Source organism: Erpetoichthys calabaricus, chromosome 18 (assembly GCF_900747795.2).
Source record: "Erpetoichthys calabaricus chromosome 18, fErpCal1.3, whole genome shotgun sequence".
Lineage (NCBI taxonomy): Eukaryota > Metazoa > Chordata > Cladistia > Polypteriformes > Polypteridae > Erpetoichthys > Erpetoichthys calabaricus.
In genome coordinates this window covers 66,574,197-66,594,547 of record NC_041411.2, presented here as the reverse complement: position 1 = coordinate 66,594,547, position 20,351 = coordinate 66,574,197, and the positions used below count along the sequence as shown (strand labels likewise).

Below are 20,351 nucleotides of genomic sequence, written 5' to 3'. Positions count from 1 at the left end.
AATTAAAATGATTGTAAGCTAAAATATGTTGTTTAAATTTTTTTAAAAATACTAATTTCTGGTAGCTCGCTATAGGCAGATGTTCTCTCTATAGTGCATGTTTGTGGACACACTCAAATTTAAAGGGATGTGTCACCAAAAAATTATTATTTTTTTAACTTGTTGCAGTCTCGTGTTTCTGCAGAGAATTACTGAACAAACAACAAGCAATATTAAAACAACCGATGAAAGTATCTCTGTTTACACGTTATTTAATACATATGGTAGTTATCCAGCTGTATGCTCACAATGCTCCAAACATGTAATTTTGCTAAAGTACTGCCAAATAAACCCTTTCTGGAAAGTCCATTTGGGAACAGCTTTGAATTGTAGAACCTCTTCCCTGTTCATTCATTGGTCAGGAGTTCTACCCAGGAATACGTTACTCATTTCTGATTCACGTCATATCAGCACATCAAAGCATTTTCTCTGAGAGGAGTACAATTAGAGATTAAAAGTAAAAAAAAAAAAAAAAAAAAAAAAAACTGAAAACTTTATGAAGTGGAAAGTATGTTTTATATTGTGTGCATATCTAATGTGCTTAACATGCACAAACTCAAATCAGTAGTGCAGTTTCATAAGTTGCCTTCAGAAAATCCAAAAGTATAGTGTTACAGATTAACAATGATCAAATGAAAAGAGGTGTTTCTTCAATTGAAAGCTTGATCCCATATGAACATAATCTCCATATATAAAAAGATTTTTGAATAAGCGATGGCTCAGAATTTATCTCCTCCATAAAGTTGACAAATTTTGTAACAATTAAAATATTCAGAAAATCATGCTTTTTTAATCACACTGGCTCAGGTATGTGATGTGTCGTTGGTTTGAAGACAACACTGCAGGAAATACCACTTTCTGTAAAATGTGCCAATGCAAGTACACATTGGTCTGCAAAGCTTGTTAAATAACATTAACTGTGGGGTTCACTGGATTATGATATAGAGGGGACAAGCAATTCTGTCTTTAACAACAAGCCCATTCCTTAGACTCTGATTATAGTCAGCGTACACATTTTATTACACTTGCTGTCTCTTAACTTCTTTAAAGGTGGCTAAGTGCTTTTGATCGATAGACAATTTTTGTTTTTTTGTTCCCTCCTCACATTTTTTTGTGTTATATTTGTCTTTACTTCAAAGTAGCATTCATTCAGTAAATTAAATAAACTTGATCTGTTCTATATGTTATCTTTGAACTTAGACTAGGAAAATATTGAAAAGTACATGCATGTGCCTCAGAGCAGTAAGCTGCTGCCCACTTGGGCTTGGAGACTCAGAACTGACCCAGTATGAATAAGTGTGAATATATACTTGAGTGTTCTGTCCTGAAAATGTTTACATAAATACTACTGAGAACTGGAGTAGTAGGTTAGAGAATAGATGGATGGACTTATCTTTGTAAAATCACTGGATCAAATTTCGTTCTTTGGTTATTCTTCTATAGCTATACTGTGCTCTAATTGAATTTTAAGAGACATATATGTTGAAATATGATTTCCATTTCTTCATTTTGATGATCTGCATTTCTGTTAAAAATAATATCAACTACTGATTAGGTGCAATGAATTAATCTGTTGTTGAAATGCAACTTTCACAGGAAAAAAATGTGTTTTTTTCTCTATGAGTGGATTAGCGATAACATCTGGCATATTATGTTACAAAAGTGACAAAAACAGGTAGTTTACAAAGAGAGCAGAGAAATGTGTTAATATCTTTATATTTTTTGTGATCTGCAACTTCTGTACATCAGCTCATGCACAGTCCACAAATTGTAATTTTACTTTTGCAAATATGTGATATTTGAGCAAACAGCTGCTTTCCGCTGAGTAAAATGGTTGTAAGTATGTTATAAAAAAAGAAATAAAACCAGCAATTGTCTTTGTGCCTCACAGCCTAAGTAAAAACCTACTGTATGCTTTATGTAGGGCTGAATTAATGCTCATACACAATCATTGCCACACCAGCCTTCCCAGGAAAGGCGATGAAGAAAAGTAAATGTTTTTTCATTCTATACTGAATTTAGCATTCAAATCACAGAATTTTAAAGTTAAATGTTGTTTTATACAATGATGTTCTGAGAAGACTGTTGTTAAAAGATGGAAGAATCCGTATGACACATATGTATATAATTTGCTATAAGAAATAGTTGGTTAGAAAATGTAAATAACTTCAGTTTTATCAATGTAAATGTATAATTATTTTGGAAGAGATAAAGAAAGAGTAAGATTCAGTCCCTAAACATGAAGACTGGAAAATAGTAAAGCTTTGTTTACCATCTGAGTTTTGCCTGTGGAACTGATTAACCTAAGTGCCACTAAAATAGTTTCTTCAAACCATGCTTACTGAAATAATTTATAATAATGAAAAAAGTAACGGAAAGAGTGATTTTATAGAATGAACATTTAAATTGCTAGTTTGCAGCGGCTTACTTTTCAGAGAAACCTTATTTCACTGAAAAAACCTTCATGGATCTTTTTTTCTCATTGAAAGAATACATTAGTATGTTTGTAGATACTTCATACGTAATAGCCTGTTGCATTTGTTCTCAGTAAGTAAGAGTCATTCAATAGTGTTTTCTAGGAAATTAAAATGCCAGAGTTATTTCATGGTGGGTGTGCTTTCCAAAAAGAGATCTCTTGAATTCTATAAAAAGAACCAGATCAGCAATCATTTTTTTGTATTTAATGTTGTATTAAAAGTAATCAATCTGTACGCAGTTTGAAAGGATGTTTTAAATTAATGACATTTTTATCAAAGTAACAAGAAAAGCTATATTTCTTTTTCCTTTGGATCTTTAGTTACTTACATTAAGTAAAAGCATGTCATGTTTCAGTGGAAAATTAGGTAACATAAATTTTCATGATTAGTATTTTGTAATTTGTAAATTGTTACCTGTTTTTTTTTTTTTAATTGTTCTATGAAGCTCTTGAGCCACACAACATTTTTTAGCATTATTTTTATATGTTATTTTTTATAAGAGGTAAGTTCAGGGGGTGAGTTTAGGAATTGATTTGTTGATGCAATGTTTACAGCACACAGTGTCCCATCACTGTACTAGGGTATTGGAATCCATATTTAGATCACAGGGTAAGTGCCCCCTGCTAATCTCACCAACACCTCTTCCAGCAGCAACCGAAGCATCCTGGATGATCTTCCATCCAAATACTGGCTGGGCTCAAATATGCTTAGCTTCAGGTGGATTACCTGTTCTGAAGTGCACGTAACATGGCTGTAGTATATAGATATCAAAATATATGCGTATATGTATATAATATAGTATAATATGTCTATGTTCGTAGATGTATAAAATATAGTATATATAGTTGCCAATTAATGTTAGACAATTCAGGCCAATACTGAGCATTATTTACTGAATAAGAGGCTGCAACAATAATTTGATGAACAAAAACAAAAGCAAAGATAGAAAAAAAACCAGATCTTGTGCCATGAATGCTTTACCCTGATCAGAGTGTGGTTGTGGATCACTTTTTGATAATCATCCACTGCACTAAAAGGAGGATAAGGAGAGCAACAGCCACTGAAGCTGCCATAGTGTGTTTCTTCTATAATGTGGAAACAGAGGACCATTTCTACCTAGAAAATTGCTTGGCTATGATACAACCTTTATTTATTTTTAAGTGGACTCCTAGTATTTTCAGAGAAAGGCTATGTAGGGAAACATTGTTTTAAAGTTTGCCTGTTTCATTTTTTCCAGAAACAAATCTGGCAGCATAGTGGTTAGTGCTGCCTCCTATTATTTCAGTTTTTGCTATCTTGTATTAAGATTAAAAGTGTGACTTAAAGCCAGTTAAGTAACTAGCGAGGAGAACATGTTTGGCATTATCACAAGGTCCATCTCTGTTTTTTCTTGGTAAGCTGGTTTTGTTCCTTTCTCTTCAGTTTATTACTTCATTTCCTTTAATGTAAGTTCTAATATTTTAGTCTTCTTCTTGGGTAAAGTCTACCTTGCTGCTTTCAGTTTACTGGCAGATCACAGCAAAACAAAAAGGACACTGCACAAGCTCAACTACTGTAATACCCTGTGTAAAGGAATGCTACAACTAAATTACCATAAACCTTAGAAAACAGATGATGAAAAAATTATTTTTTGTGATATGGCCAATTTATCAATCATAGATCAAGTCCTTTGTAGTGAAAATAGGCCGATTTAGATTGAAGTGTGTGCTCTGCAGTGTATTGGAGACCCCTCTAATGTTGTTTTCTGCTTTCCATACTACTGTACAATGCCAGGACAGTCTTCAATATTCCATTACTGTGAATTTTATTAATTGGTTTCTAATACAGTAATTGTAATTTGTGGCAGACATCCAGTGTGAGATTATTGTGAAAAGGCATACAAGATGGGAGCGAATGAGACAGAAAGCGAACCTGTAATTAACATCATATAATTTTTCTACATATTCTTTCCATCTTTCCTTCACTTGGTCTGGTTCTGTTAGTGGTTCTTGAGTCTTACTGTTTATGTTGTACTATTATATTGTGTCCTATTGCTAAAGGTTTTTGTGATGCCTGTCACTTTTGCATATATCAAATCACTTTCCCCATGTTCCTTCAGGGATTCAAGATCTTTGTACTGTTCATCTCAACATTTATTTCTTGTTTCATCTATGATTTTCCCTAGTTTATTTTTTGCTCACTTACGTTCCTCAAGCCTCTTCTGTTCACAGTTCTTCCATCATTTCCTTTGCCATCCTCACCAGTTGTGATTGGAGTTTTCCTTCACCTAGGTGGACTACCCACCCAGGTTAAGTGAGCTCCATCTGCCCCTGTTTGATATTAGAGTTTACTTCTAGATAAATTTATCCAAATAGACTAAGCAAGCTCCATCTATCCCTTTAAAATGACAGTTTCCCTTGTCCTAGGTATATGTCGGATCATGGCACCTTATTCAGTATTTTTCTGTGAAACTTCTCCTTAGAAGGGTCTCTCCCATCCACCACCTGGGGGATGTAGTTCATATGACACCAACCCCCAGCGCAGGGTGTTTTCAGATAGTGAATTCTCAGTAGCCAAATCTATGACTTTTAGTGTACAAATGTTTGAAGCATAGAGTACTCTGGATTAGAATCGGCAGCTCCATATGTGAGGTCATAGTTAACTAATAGGAACAAATAAATTGGTATATGCTGATGAAAGCTATTCCAGTAGGAGTAATTTCTCATTTTTTCATTTATACTGTATATCTGGCCAAAGGAACCATTGCATTAAAAAAAAACAAAAAAAAAAAACAGATTAGTGCAGGGATAGCAATATTGTGGGCAACATACCAGGTATTGTTAATTAAGTCCTTAAACAAAGGTTTCCATTTACTAATAAGTCTTCATCCCTGTCCTCACTCATGTTTGTATAGTGAAAGAAAGAATGAGATAGTAGGCAGAAGTAGACTGGTTGCTTGACAGGAATGCAGGAGTCATTCTTCATGACAGGAGAACTGTGGTGTAGAATCGATACTACTCCAGAAAAATAGTTTTTAGCTGTAGTTTGGGCATTTACCGAAAGTCCCCACCATGGATACTCAAACAAGTAGGAATTTAATATAAGGAATAGCCCCCGAGAAAGGTACTTAGTGCATGTTGGAGGGATTATTTTGTTTAGCTACACTGGAAAAACCTGGAAATTGCCATGAAGGAGCTATAAACTTTTTCCTGGGACCAGACTTTCCTTTCTTGCTCAGTCTGCTAATGCCTGGGCTCTCATACCACAGAACAATACTCTATTTAAACAACAGAAATAATGTTGCACTCTTATTTATTTCTAACAAACATAAGAGTGCTACTGGTATGAGTAAGGGTAAGATTTTTACAAAACAGAATGGCCTTATTTAGCAACTATTTCAAACTTCAGATCTTTTCTAATCGTATGAAGCAATAAAGATCTCCTGTGTGTACTCAGATGTAAGCAGTTTCATTGCAACAGATCATCTTTGGAAATGGAAGTTGTGATAAGTTTAACAGAAAAGCTAATAGTAAAATGTAACCTGTTCTTCTTCAATGAGAGGTATAATGTTTCTAAAGTTTTTTTTCATCTGCCTTTCTTATCATTGGGTATGCTTTATGAATCTAGTTTCAGAACTTTTTCAAGAATATGATGCTAACTAACTAGAGCTTAGTGTTTGCATTGAATGGCATTTATTATCAGAACCAGTTAAAAGCATTTACAAATACAAACAGACTATGCAGAGTTTGCATTTCAGTCAAAACTTGAAAGCTGCCATACTTTTCTACCCCCTTCACAGATTTCAGGTAAGGCAAATCGTAAGAGTGTGGCAGACTTTGACAGTTTATATGATTAATAATTCAAAATGAAATATGCAAGTTTCAGTGCAAGATTATATATTATAAAATTTGAATACCTGCATAATAAAATTGTGGAATTTAACAATTATTGTTTACATGGTCGTTTTAACAGCTAAATTTTTCCTTTTTAGGAACATGTTTTTGGTCTTATTGAAACCACTTGGTACTTTATAGTGTCCATTTATATGGAAAATTTACTGTTTAACAATTAAGTGACTTAAAAATACATTTTATTGTTATTATGAAAAGTTAAAAAAGACTGGCAGTGGTACTGCCTCTTGGTACTTTTAACTGTCTTAATGAACCCCTTGGTGAAAGTACTCAGGGACTCAAAATCATTGCATAGGCAAAACCTAGCAAGATCCCTGCATTTTTTGCTTCTGTGACCGTTTTATCCTGAAAAGGGCAATTGGCTGAGGCCAGTCTTCAAAAAGGGGCAAATACATACAGACCTTTTGTCCTCGAGGGAAGAATCCTGCAAGAAACAATATGTTTCTGTCATACATAACAAAAAATTGTGATTCTGTCCATGTTTTTATTAATTTCTATAAGATGTTTGTATTATACTTTGAACTGTACTATAACAGTCACTTTATTCACTGTATGCACTAATAATAACAATGTTTGTTGGTTCTACATCACACTTTTTAGAGTGAGCTTCCCACAGCTTTCCAAAGTTTCTGGTTTTCTGGTATTTAGGTACTTTTTCAATATACATATCTTTGCAAAGAATCCTAGGGACACTTAAGCATAATGCCAGTTTGCTCTTCTGAAGTGGTTTCAGCACAGCTACAGTAATAATCAAATATCAAGCAAAATTGGTGTTGCAGAGTGCAAGTTTTTCTGCACTGTACTTTATGGACCAACTGTAGTACACAGCTGCTTCTTCTCATAAATGAATTTGCCATGTAAAATAGTGTTCTAGAGTTAAGCATTTTCTACAAATTTAAAAAAAATACTTTACAGCAGTCCCTGAAAATAAAAGCATAAAAATGTTAATTTTTTTGAGCCAAGACAGTTGTTGAGTATTAATCAACATCTTGTGATTAAATACGCATTATAAATAATTCTTTGCATTTATATAGCGCTTTTCTCACTACTCAAAGCGCTCAGCAATTGCAGGTTAAGGGCCATGCTCAAGAGCCCAATGTCGCAGAATCCCTTTTGGCATTTACGGGATTCGAACTGGCAACCTTCCGATTGCCAGTGCAGATCCCTAGCTTCAGAGCCACCACTCCGCCGTATGTGTCATATTTGGGGGAAAAAAAAATTAATATTATGAGATTCAGCCATTTTAAAAGAAGACCAGCTGTGTGCTGAGCACTTGTCTTCTACAATAACCTTTTAACCTCCCAAACCAGGGCATGGTTTACTCTCGAAAGACAATATCATAGTTTGCTGCTTGTACAACATGGTTGGTTTTGTTTTGATTTACTTCCGTATTTATGAGAGGACTTGCACAAGCAAATAGATAACATCCTTACCTCGAGGGAAAATAGTATGGGGAATCTATCCCTATGTGCGTCCAGGTGTCCGTGTGTGGGTGTCTTCTGGTGAAGTGCGCATGCGCGGGGCACGGTGCTATGCACGATATTACTGTCAGAGAAAGTTAGAGGCGTTTTACGGGAATACAAACCAGTATTACTGCGAGAGGAAATTAAAGGTACACAATACAGTGACGCATGTTACAACCACATACAAGCCAGTATTACTGAGGAGGAGATTAAAGGCATATTACCGACGCGCACGCCTGTATTACCGCCAGAGAAAATTAAAGGTATATTACGGACGTATATTACGGACGTACAAGACGGTATCCTTCAATAAGGGCGCGCACAGGCATCCTTCAATAAGGGCGTGCACAAAAAGGCGAGCCTCAAAAGGACGACCTCAATTGGGCGCAGCGAATAAAGGCGCGCGTAAATAAAGATCTGCACCTGTTGCTCTTCACATATTCCAGAGCCATTTGAACTAAATTATCTACGCGCCCTTATTGAATAGAGCCGTACAAGACAGTATTACTGTCAAAAAATATTAAAGACACACAATACACGGCAGCAGCCCACGAAGAACGGTCAGCTCAGCAAGTAAACATCAACAAAAGAAAGGCTGAAAGAAAGAAACATACGACCAACAAAAAGAATGAGGTCAAAGTCCCTTGCCATTTAATATAGACTGTTCCTACTAATGTTTATGCACTCGTGTTCTAGCGCCCGTTATTGTAACGGGCTAAATGACTAGTATACAATAAAATGATTATTTCCAGATTCCTTTAGTTGTCACAGACATGCATCAGAAAGACGAAAAGGCATGTTTTCTTGTATTGAATCTCAAAGAGAATGTATTTGGTAAGTTCTTATTCTTTTATCTTCCTTTGGAGTCCAGTACCATACAGGGTTCAATGTAGGATGGGTTATGTATTTATTGTTTTACATTTATAGGATACACATAAATTTAAGGCACAGTTTCGTGTAACAAATACATGTACAGTAAAATACCAAAGTTATCCTTTAAAGCTTCACTACTTACAATAAGCAATATTTAAACCAAAAAAGAAAAATGAAAAACTGAAGTTTTGTCCACTTTTCTAAAATTATTTTATGTATTATAGTACATGAGATCATACTTGATTTGCAAATAATAAAATTCCGTTGATTTTATTTATGAGTTTGACTTTGTTTTGTTACAAGTTTCCTGTCTACTATTGGTAATGTAAGAGCTATTTTTAAGTGACATCCATTTCAAGCTGAGGTGTTTATGCAACATTAAATTATTGTACAGTATCTTGACTGGGAATAGCTAAAAGACACACAATATTATAATAAGCTCAGGCTGAACTTGTGATAGGAATTTGGAGCTTTCAGAGAAACAGATTAGATAAACATTAATCAACAGAAATAAAATGTGAAGATAGGAAAAAAAAATCTTTGGAAAAGAACAGATGTATATATCACACAAAATACATTATTCTGAATGCAAGACTGTTTAATACTATAATGTCATCTTTACATCTCTTCTGCCAGTTTGGAATAGTTCATACATTAGTAAACTAGATCATTAAAATTAGATGCTGTGACTTGAAAAAAGGAAAAAGAAGAAAAAGTACTGTCTTTTGCCAAGTTTTTTTAATCTTTAGAAATAGAATATTTTATTTCCAGATTTAATTGTAAAATGATCAGCTGCAATTAGTCTTTCTGTATTTTCTTTTTGCCATTATTTACTGAGAGAATAAAGAAAGTTAAGTTATGAATGTTACTTGTTTTTCATTTAGGGTTTTGATAAAATGTTATTTCTATAGCATATTAAAATGTTTAGGTCATATCATAAACAAATATAATTTGTTTTTTGAAACATCATGCAATGAGAATTTACATTGTTCACCTTAAATTCCACAAAAGAGATCAAATTCATCCACTAATTTAGGGTTTTACAAACTAGAAACAGTGACATTGCCTCATTTTATGTTTATGTTCCCTGATAAACTAAGCAGTTTAAAGTGTTTTCTTGTCCAGCTATTTCAGGGACAGTGTAATGCATTAAACCAGAAGTATTTTAAAACTAATAAAACTTGCTGTTATAGACATCTTGTAACAGATGAATCTATTTTTAGCTATCTATTAGTGTTTAATTTCAAACAACTGAAACATTGCCTGAAAATCTTCCACATATGACAAAGGTAATTGACTTATCAATCAAAAACTCAAAATATTGAAAGGAGGAACTCATACTAATTACCCGAAAAAGAATATTTAGAATATTGCCTAACACAGCAACACATTATTTTTTGTAAAGTTGCCTAAGAAAATAAGTAACTCAATCCATAAGGAATTTAAATGTCTGTGGGTAGCACAGGTTTGCATTTTATCCAGAATTCAACATCATCAGATTGAGCATAAAAAAAGCTTTCCCTTTTATTACAGGCAAAAGTAGTTGGAACGTTCCATATTAGTTGTCACTTTTTGCAAGGTTAGGGGAATTTCCATGACCAGTAAATTTCTGTAGTTTTATTTGTTGACCCACCAAACTTTATAATCTTTTTAAGTTGCTGTGTCAATTTTGTATAATTGTATAAATATATCGAGTGACTTCTATATTATGCACTAGTAAATTCATGGTAAATATTTAATAAAAAATCACTTCCCATGACCTTCTCAGTACATGAGTACATTTTTTGGTACAAACGTCAACTAAACAGGTACATCATACATCTTTTTATTTATATTTTTATTTTATTAATTTTCATTGTAATCATTCCATACAAACAGATCAATTTATAATCCAACAAAATTGAAGACAAATCAAACCCCACCCCTGAGAAGGAGAGCTTAGCTAAAGGAAAATTGCTTAAGGCTTTTTAATAAGGCAACGTTAAACAAAAGAAAGGGAGAAGTAAATATATATGTAAATAAGAGATGGAGAGAAGGGAGTTAAATGCGGTAATAGTTATTTCTCTTATTCTAAAATAATATTGATTAAATCCTGCCAGGTTTTGAAAAAATTTTGTACAGATCCTCTAACTGAGAATTAGATTTTTTCCAATTTCAAATAATATAAAACATCGGTTTCCCACTGACTTATAAGATGAGAATTAGGATTCTTCCAATTTAACAAAATAAGTCTGCGTGCCAAAAGTGTAGTAAATGCAATCACCGTTTGCTTGTCCTTCTTCAATTCAAGTCCATCTGGAAGATCACCGAAAACAGCTGTTAATGGGTTAGGGGGGATTGTGATACCAAGGCTGTCTGAAAGGCACTTAAAAATTTTTGTCCAAAATGATGTTAGTTTGGTGCAGGCCCAGAACATGTGACCCAGTGAGGCAGGAGCTTGGTTGCAGCGTTCGCAGGTTGGATCCTGCCCTGGAAACATTTTGGACAGTTTTAAGCGAGACAGATGAGTTCGATATATAATTTTTAGTTGAATAATTCTATGCTTTGCGCATATAGAACTCGAGTGAATTCTCTGTTTTGCTACCTTCCACTCCTTTTCTGATATATTGATTAAGAGATCTTCTTCCCAATGTCCTCTTGGATCTTTGAAAGGTAGGGACTCTAATAAGATTTTATATATTGCGGAAATAGTGTTTATTTCCTCGAAATTGAGCAGTATTTTTTCCAGCAATGTGGAGGGTGCAAGGTGGGGGAAATCGGGCAATTTCTGTTTAACAAAATTTCTAATTTGAAGATAGTAAAAGAAATGTGTAGCTGGGAGGTTGAATTTTGAACGTAATTGTTCAAAAGATGTAAATATGTTGTCTATATAAAGATCTCTGAGCATTTTAATCCCAAAACTTTTCCAGGTATTAAAAACTGGATATACTTGCGAAGGTTGAAAGAGGTTGTTCTCTTGCAGAGGTGCCACTGATAAAAGATTTTCCATCTTAAAATGCTTTCTAATTTGGTTCCATATTCTGAGTGAGTAAAGCACAATTGGGTTATTAGTATATTTGCGATAACTTTCATTTATTGGAGAGCAGAGCAGGGAATATAAAGAAGTACTACAGGATTTTACTTCTATTGCGGACCAAGCCTGTGTATGTTCATTTATTTGTGTCCAGGTTTTTATGGCTTGTATGTTTGCTGCCCAGTAATAAAACTGAAAATTAGGTAAAGCCATGCCACCTTCTGCCTGAGGTCTTTGTAGGGTCGCTCTTCGGATACGTGGGTGTTTTGAGTTCCAAATGAATGAGGTTATAGTTGAATCTAACTGTTTAAAAAATGATTTATTGATATATATTGGAATGTTTTGAAATAAAAAGAGAAGTTTAGGAAGGATATTCATCTTAACAATGTTAATTCTTCCAGCTAGAGTGAGATGAAGGGTTGACCATCTATGCAAGTCTTGCTTAATTTTTTCCATACAGAGGCCAAAATTTTGTTGATAAAGAGCTTTATGTTTACTTGTGATATTTACCCCTAGGTATTTAAACTGATCTGCCATGGTAAAAGGTAGGGTGTCTAATCTAATATTATATGCTTGTGAATTCACTGGAAAGCGTATACTTTTATTCAGATTAATTCTAAGACCAGATATCTTTTGAAATTCTGTTAGTGCTGTTAAAACAGCAGGGACAGTGTTTTCTGGGTCTGATATATATAAGACCATATCATCTGCATATAGAGAAATTTTCTGTTCCAGTCCTTCTCTGACAATCCCCTTTATCTGATAAGAATTTCGGCAGTGTACCGCCAGTGGTTCAATAGCGATTGAAAACAAGAGTGGAGACAAGGGACATCCTTGTCTGGTACCACGTTCTAGTTTAAAGTAGTCTGAGCAAATGTTATTAATTCAAACTGAAGCTTCTGGATTGGTGTACAGTAGTTTGATCCATGCACAAATATTTGGGCCAAACCCAAATTTCTCCAATGCAGTGAAAAGGTAATTCCATTCAATCATATCAAATGCTTTTTCTGCGTCTAATGATAGTAATATCTCTGGGGTGTTTGATTTTGCTGGTGAATATATAGCATTAAACAAGCGTCGGAGATTTGAAGATAGGTGTCGGCCTTTAATAAATCCAGTTTGATCTTGTAATATTACCGAGGGCAGCACTTTCTCCATCCTTCTAGCTAGGATTTTTGAGAGTATCTTAACATCATTATTCAGGAGTGAAATTGGTCTGTATGATGCACATTGTAACAAGTCCTTATTTTGTTTAGGAAAGACGGTGATTAATGCTTGTCGAAATGTTTGAGGTAGTATTTGGTTGTCTCTAGCTTCTGTAAATGTTGCCAATAAGAGGGGAGCTAGCTGAGTGGAGAATTTCTTATAAAATTCTACGGGGTAACCATCAGGGCCTGATGATTTCCCGCTTTATAGCGTCTAGTAATTCTGTTAGCGTTAGAGGTTAACAGGTACATCATACATAAGCAATTTTTGCTAGTACTTTTATTTGTGTGCATTAAAGTATTTTTATCAACTACCTTTGATAGAATAAAATTCATTCAGTTTTGTATATGTCTGCAAGTAATCTTGTCTATTTTATGTTTTTATTGTTGATTAATATCAATTACATGTTTTATGAATTCAGAACACATCTAATTTAATTGGTGTAACTTTAAAATATGTCCCCAAAATGTCTTGGATTTTACAATACATTGAGTGATTGAACTTTATAGACATGGATAAATTACAGAATTTTAAAGAATACTTGGAATCCTGAAATCCTATTTTAAATCCTTCACAGCTTTATGTCAGAAGTGAATCTTTATGCCATTTAATAGCAGAATTAATGTTTAGGGATTAGGTAAAGTGCCCAGATATTGCATTCTTTAGAGGTTCCAGGAATTAAAGCCAAAACATATTGCTTGCACCACAGATTAGGCCGTACCTCTCTCTTTGGAACATGTGGAAAATCATTTACTCCTCTTGTGTGTTTCAGGTGAAAATATATAGTAAAAACAGTGCATTTTAATACATAAGAAACATGTCTTCATGTCTTGAGAATCAATAATGTTTTCTTTTCTGGGCATTGCTTGATCACAGAGGTTGGTTGAGTTAAAAGCAACTACTGTATATGAGTATGTAGGACGAATAGGCAAAATTACACTCTGCTTTCAGTAGCATACAGTAATTAGGCACATATACACAATATGTCCTCTGTTTTTCTTATAATCTTTTTTTATGTAAAGCAATACATATTTGTTGGTTCCTACATGAACTGGGTTTCAGAAGAGTACTGTTTTTTGGCAAAATGCAGATGTTTCTTTAGGCATTAATTACATTTCTAGCACTAACTAATACTCATTATTCTGGAGTAGTTTTTTCCATTCTTGAGTAAGAATTCTTAAACCCATTCATCTAACTGTGCCACTGATGTGCATGTGCCATTATCAAGCTATCGCAGCCCCAAATAAGATTATGAGCAGAGATTATGGATTAGTCACCTCAATTCTAAATCTGATTTTCATTGACAGTAGCAAAACAAGAAGATACTGCTTATTAGAATACATATTTCTTCATGTGGGTAAAGGATAATAGTTTTGTTTGTTGTTTATATCATGTTCCATTAATATGAGATCTGCATTACAATACTAATGAGAATGTATAGTATCATATTGTTGGAAAGGCTTCAAGAACACCTGTAACCCTTTGTACAGATCTTCAGTGGGAGGGTCAAAAATGTCCAACCGTTTATATTTTGACAATTATGTTAATAATTTTGATTTAAAAGCAAGAATAACTTTAAGTACTGCATTTGTGTTGCTCTTTTAAAAATTAAAATTATTTTAGGTCATCTTTTAAGTATACATTTTTCTAGTTTAGTTTAACTGTAATCTTGCACTGTGTAGTATATACTGTAACTCTTAAGTTTGTGTTAGCATTTTCCTAATTTCATCTGTATTTTTTTAAACAGAACAAAGAATTTTAGGAAACATTTGGCAGGAAAAGTCTGGAAGAAATCCACTGCAGACTCTCTACAGCAATGATCAGGTTAGTTTATGAAATGTATGAAAATTTAACAGTGGTCATAACTGTCCACAATATTTTTCAAAGTAATCAGTTAGTGGTAAAATAAAAGAAGATTTTAATATTGTATTGGCTGTACAAAATGTTTATATAGAGGTGTGCATTTGTTCCAAAAGGCTATTAAAAATGAACTAAATTTAGGGAAACAGTTAAGTGTCGAAACTCAAAAGAACTCTTGTTTTTGCAATTGGTTTGCAAGCAGGTGTGATTTTAGTCATTTTGTGAATTTTGTAAGTGAAGATAGTTAACAGAAAGACACTGAAAATGGCTTCAAAAATAAATGCTACAAATCTGAAAGATGTATCTTGGAAGATACTTTGGAATAGTGAGGCTGTTATAGATATTGGACTAGTGATAACCCAGAAATTATTTATGGTTAGTATATTTACTGTATATTATATTAGAGGACAGGGTGGTTCACGCTCACAAGAGTACTAGGGAGAATAGCCATTTTGGCACTCCCTGTTTTCACTATACGGTATTGGGTTCTTGCAGGGAACTTGAGTAGTGGCCGGATACCCCAGAAATATTCCAAAATATTTCTGACTAGGCCTATAAGCCCCTTCAGCCATTATATCAGGGACCTTAAACTTGGAAGGTAGTTGGTGACAGGGGCTCATCTGGTTGGAGGAAGGAAGGAAGGCCAGATGATTGGAAAGAAGGATAATTTGTATTGTAAGCAATGGGAAGTTTTCAATAGTTGTTTAGTGGAGCATCCAAACCTCAGCATTGTCAAGTACCTTTGTTGCATAGGAAGGTCAGATGGGTTAGGTTTTATTGTTTTGCTGCTTTGAGTATTGCTCCTTTTTCCTTGTTACATACCATTTAATACATTTCCTCTGTAGTTTTATTATTTTATGCCTGGTTCACAATGTGCCGCCATTATTTTATGCTGCAATGGTTTGTGGCTTGACAGTTAAAACAACAAAAAGAGAGAGATTTCATTAGTTTGTATACTATATGGCCAAAACTTTGTGGACACATGACCATCATACCTATATGAGCTTGCTGGACATCTCATTACAAAATCAAGGGTATTTATATTAATTTTCCTTCCCCAAACTGTTGCCACAAAGTTGAAAGTGCATCATTTTCTGAAATGTTTTTTATTTGCTTTTGCATTAACAGCACCTTCACAGCAATCAAGGGGTCTAGACCAAACCCTGAAAATAGCTACAAACTATTTTTCCTCCTCCACCAAACTTTAAAGTATGAACTCTGCAGTTAGGAAGGTAATGTTGTCCTGGCATCTGCTAGATAGTGAAGTGTGACTTGTCACTCCAGAGAACACATTTCTACTGCTTGAGTGTCCAAAGGCAATATGCTTTATACAAGTCCAGCTGATGTTTAGCATTGCACAAAGTGACCTTAGGCTTGTGTGTAGCTGCTTGGTCAAGAAAACCCATTTTATGAAGCTCTCGATGCACAATAATTGTGCTAATGTAGCTTCCAGAGGCAGTTTGGAACTCTGTTGTGAATGAAGAAACAAAGCATAGGCAATTTGTATGTGTTATGCACTTCAGCACTCAGCGAGCCTGTTCTGAATCTGGGTGGTCTACCACTTTGTGGCTGAGCTATTGTTGCTCCTAGGCACTTCCACTTTACAATAATAGCACTTACAGTTGACTGGGACAGATCTAGCAGAGCAGAAATTTCACTTACTGACTTGTGGGAATGGTGTCAGTGCTATGTTTAACGTTCCTGAGCTCTTCAGTATGACCCATTCCATTGCCAATGGAAATTGAATGACTGCTGATTTTATGCACCTTTTAACTAGAGTGCAGCTGAAACACCTGAACTTGGTAATTTGGAGGGGTGTCCACATAATTTTGATCATATAGTGTATGCCGGTTAAACTATTGGTGGTTATGGCTATAACACCAATATTATAGATATTTTAATAATATTAGTAATTTTACTACTAATGTAATTATGGAGATTTCAGGATACAGTATATGTTAAATATTGTTAATGTTAAATGAAAAATGCTTATTGTACAGTGTACTTTATATGCATTCTATGTTAGCATTTATGTCACTAATTTCACAAATGTCCATTTATCGCTTGCAGATTGATCATAGAGACATATGCTAATAGTGTATTTAGAAATTAAAGTCCTGACTTTAAAATACCTGAATTGCAGAAAGTAGAACAAATTTAAGCAAACAAATGTACAGTTAGTAGTTTCCATCCCCGACTGTCTGATGGCTACATTCATCCAGACTGTCTTAAAACAGTTCTTTGCAAGTTTCATATACAGCTGCTTAACATACCAAGGTGTTGGATGTCAGGACACTGAAATATAAATGAAGATATTTTCTGTGAGCAAATCACATGCCAGAGATCACTTACAGGATCATCTAACAAGTTATATGCTTCTGATACTAAGGTACTCTGGTTACACTCCCTAGGATTATATTGTTTATATTAGTTACTACAATAATTTGTTTTAGAACATATCTTCTTTTTTTTTAAAGCAGATTTTTTCAGATTTTTGTCATCTACATTTGATGTGAAGTGATGTGATCTTCCTTGAAATTGTACTGATTTGTCTGATTTTTGTGGTGGTTCTTAACGTCAGATTTTGATAGTGAAAAGAAAAGCAGAAAAATACTAGACTTTATGAAGTCTAGTAAAGTAAACAGTAAATAGTTGCTGTGACAAAATTGTCGACAGTTAATCATTTTTGTTAATCTGCTCTATAATACTTTTGGGTTATTTACTTGGGCACTGGAAGAATCTCTGAAAGGTCAGTAAACAGGTGATTGGCAATGTGACATTGATCTCTTTTTTTTTTTCTTTAGCACATTTAATATTGGTATTCTTAAAAGTCTAGGTTGAAGTACCAAGAAATGGGCAGATCCACTACAGTTTTGACTGTGCTTTATTCTGATATTTTGGAACACCTTAACTCCAAGATTATTGGCATTGCATGGAGTTTAATGTTCTGCTGTTTTCCCTCATGGTTAGGCAGAATATATATATACATATATATATATATATATATATATATATATATATATATATATATATATATATATATATATATATACCCTAGGTTCTTGTCTATAAGCCGGACTCATGTATAAGCCGGAGACCAAAAATCATACGAATTTTTAAAATAAAATCGTATCATAGATAAGCCGGACTCATGGATAAGCCGAACGTACTATAACCTATAACTAATAGAAGGGGAGGGAGGTCAGTGGTCTCACTCGCACCCATTTAATTTCTTTAAGGGGGGAGAGAGTGTGAGATATTGGCGTCTCTCTCACTCCCCGCATGGCGTGGTTGGAGTGGCCGGAGCGCGTTCTTTCTGCTCTGGGCGTCGCCGAGTCAACACGCGCGCGTAGCGGTCATTTAAATTGTGATTTTATATGTAAGCATATTTAAATATATATTGCGGATTTTTTGCTGGTTCGCGGATTTCTGCAGACAATGGGTCTTTTAATTTCTGGTACATGCTTCCTCAGTTGGTTTGCCCAGTTGATTTCATACAAGGGACGCTATTGGCAGATGGCTGAGAAGCTAGATTGCTTACTTTTCTCTCACTCTTGCGCTGACTATCTGTGATCCTGACGTATGGGGATTGAGCAGGGGGGCTGTTTGCACACCTAGACGATACGGACGCTCGTCTAAAAATGCTAAAAGATTATCTTCACGTTGCTATCTTTTGTAAAGCTGATTCCTGAAAAGACATGCTGCACAGTGCTTCGCATACTTAAAAGCTCGAAGGGCACGTATTGATTTTTGACTGAAAAACAAACTCTGTCTCTGTCTCTCTCTCTTCCTGCTCCTGACGGAGGGGGTGTGAGCTGCCGCCTTCAACAGCTTTGTGCCGCGGTGCTTCGCATACTTAAAAGAAAAACAGCACCATTGATTTGTTTGCTAGAGATTGTTTTCTCTATCTATGTGACATTCTGTGCTCCTGACACACACACCTTTGAAGAGGAAGATATGTTTGCACTCTCTTAATTGTGAGACAGAACTGTCATCTCTGTCTTGTCATGGAGCACAGTTTAAACTTTTGAAAAAGAGACAAATGTTTGTTTGCAGTGTTTGAATAACTATCTGTCTCTCTACAACCTCCTGTGTTTCTGCGCAAATCTGTGACCCAAGCATGACAATATAAAAATAACCATATAAACATATGGTTTCTACTTCGCGGATTTTCTTATTTCGCGGGTGGCTCTGGAACGCAACCCCCGCGATGGAGGAGGGATTACTGTATAAGTCGGACTTATGTATAAGCCGATATTCTATTTTTTCATTTTCACAACTTTTTTCCTTAGATAAGCCGCGGCTTATAGACAAGAACTTATAATATATAATATATATACCCTATATATATATATATATATATAATATATATATAATATAGAGAGAGAGAGAGAGATAGATAAATATATTGTGACAGTTTAAGGGATCCCCGTGACCCCTTGAACCCTCAGACCAGACGTCAGACACCAGATAAAAGTCCAATGATAATATTTATTATTATAAATAAGTGCACAAAGCACCCTCCTCTCCACAATACTCAATAAATCAATAATCAAATAAACAATACTCAATCCTCCACTCCCAGACGCTTAGTCACCCTGCCTCCCAACTCGGCTCAACGTCTGGGATTTCCCACAATCCTTTTATAGTCCTTGACCTGGAAGTGGTTCTGTCCCTCAGTCCATGTGACTTTCTATCACTTCCGGGTCAGGTAAAAACTTCTCCTTTTCTTCAGCCTGGAAGTATATCATTTCTTCTGTTCCCGTGACTTGGAAATACTTCCGGGCAATACAGAAAGCATAAATCCCTTGGCCTCCTTGCAGGGACTCCTGGTGGCCCCCATGGTATCCAGCAAGGCTGTGAAGAAAAACTCCAAGGACCATGAGGCCCTGCTGGAATTCGGGGCACCTCCATGTTGCAGGGAGGGCTCCATCTGGTGGCCTGGGGGTATTGGCTGGACTCTATGGCCGGCAGTCCCTCACAATATCTATTTATATATCTTTCTAAATATCTATGTACAGAGGATTCAGAAATTTTCAGATTCCTTCACCATATGTACTGTACACTTTATTGTGTTGTAAATTTAATTTGAAATGGAAGTCTTATTTTTTTCCCAATTCATCAATGCTCAAAAACCCATAATGACAAAGTGATGTTTTCAGTAAGGTTTGTAAATGTATTAAATATTCTAAACTGAAACTCTTAATTTGATTCTTTGTTAGAAGCACCTTTGGTGGCAATTACAACCTCGATTCTCCTTGGGTAAGTCTTTATAAACTGTACAGAACCTGGATTTGGGCAGTTTATCCCATTCTTCCTGGCAGATCATCAAAAGGTCTAGTAAATTGGATGGGGAACATCTGTAAAATGTCATCTGCCTTGGGTGTATGCTTTGGTTAATTTTTTGCTGAAAGGTGACTGTTGCTCCTGTATGAGGTCACGTGAACAGTCCCCATTTGTCCGGACTGTCATCTCTAGGAAGAGACCACAATGCTCCTAGAAACACTCAAAAGCTTTAGAAATGGTTTTA

At 35.0% G+C, this 20,351-nt stretch overlaps 1 protein-coding gene across 1 annotated transcript in view; it reads left to right on the top strand.

Moving 5' to 3' along the window:
- The window catches only part of si:ch211-236h17.3 (carbohydrate sulfotransferase 11), an 86,843-nt gene that overhangs the window by 38,290 nt on the left and 28,202 nt on the right, over positions 1–20,351 (top strand). The window contains exon 2 of the mRNA XM_028824198.2: positions 14,709–14,785. Coding sequence (XP_028680031.2) covers positions 14,709–14,785 — 77 coding nt within the window. The remainder of the gene's footprint in view (positions 1–14,708; positions 14,786–20,351) is intronic.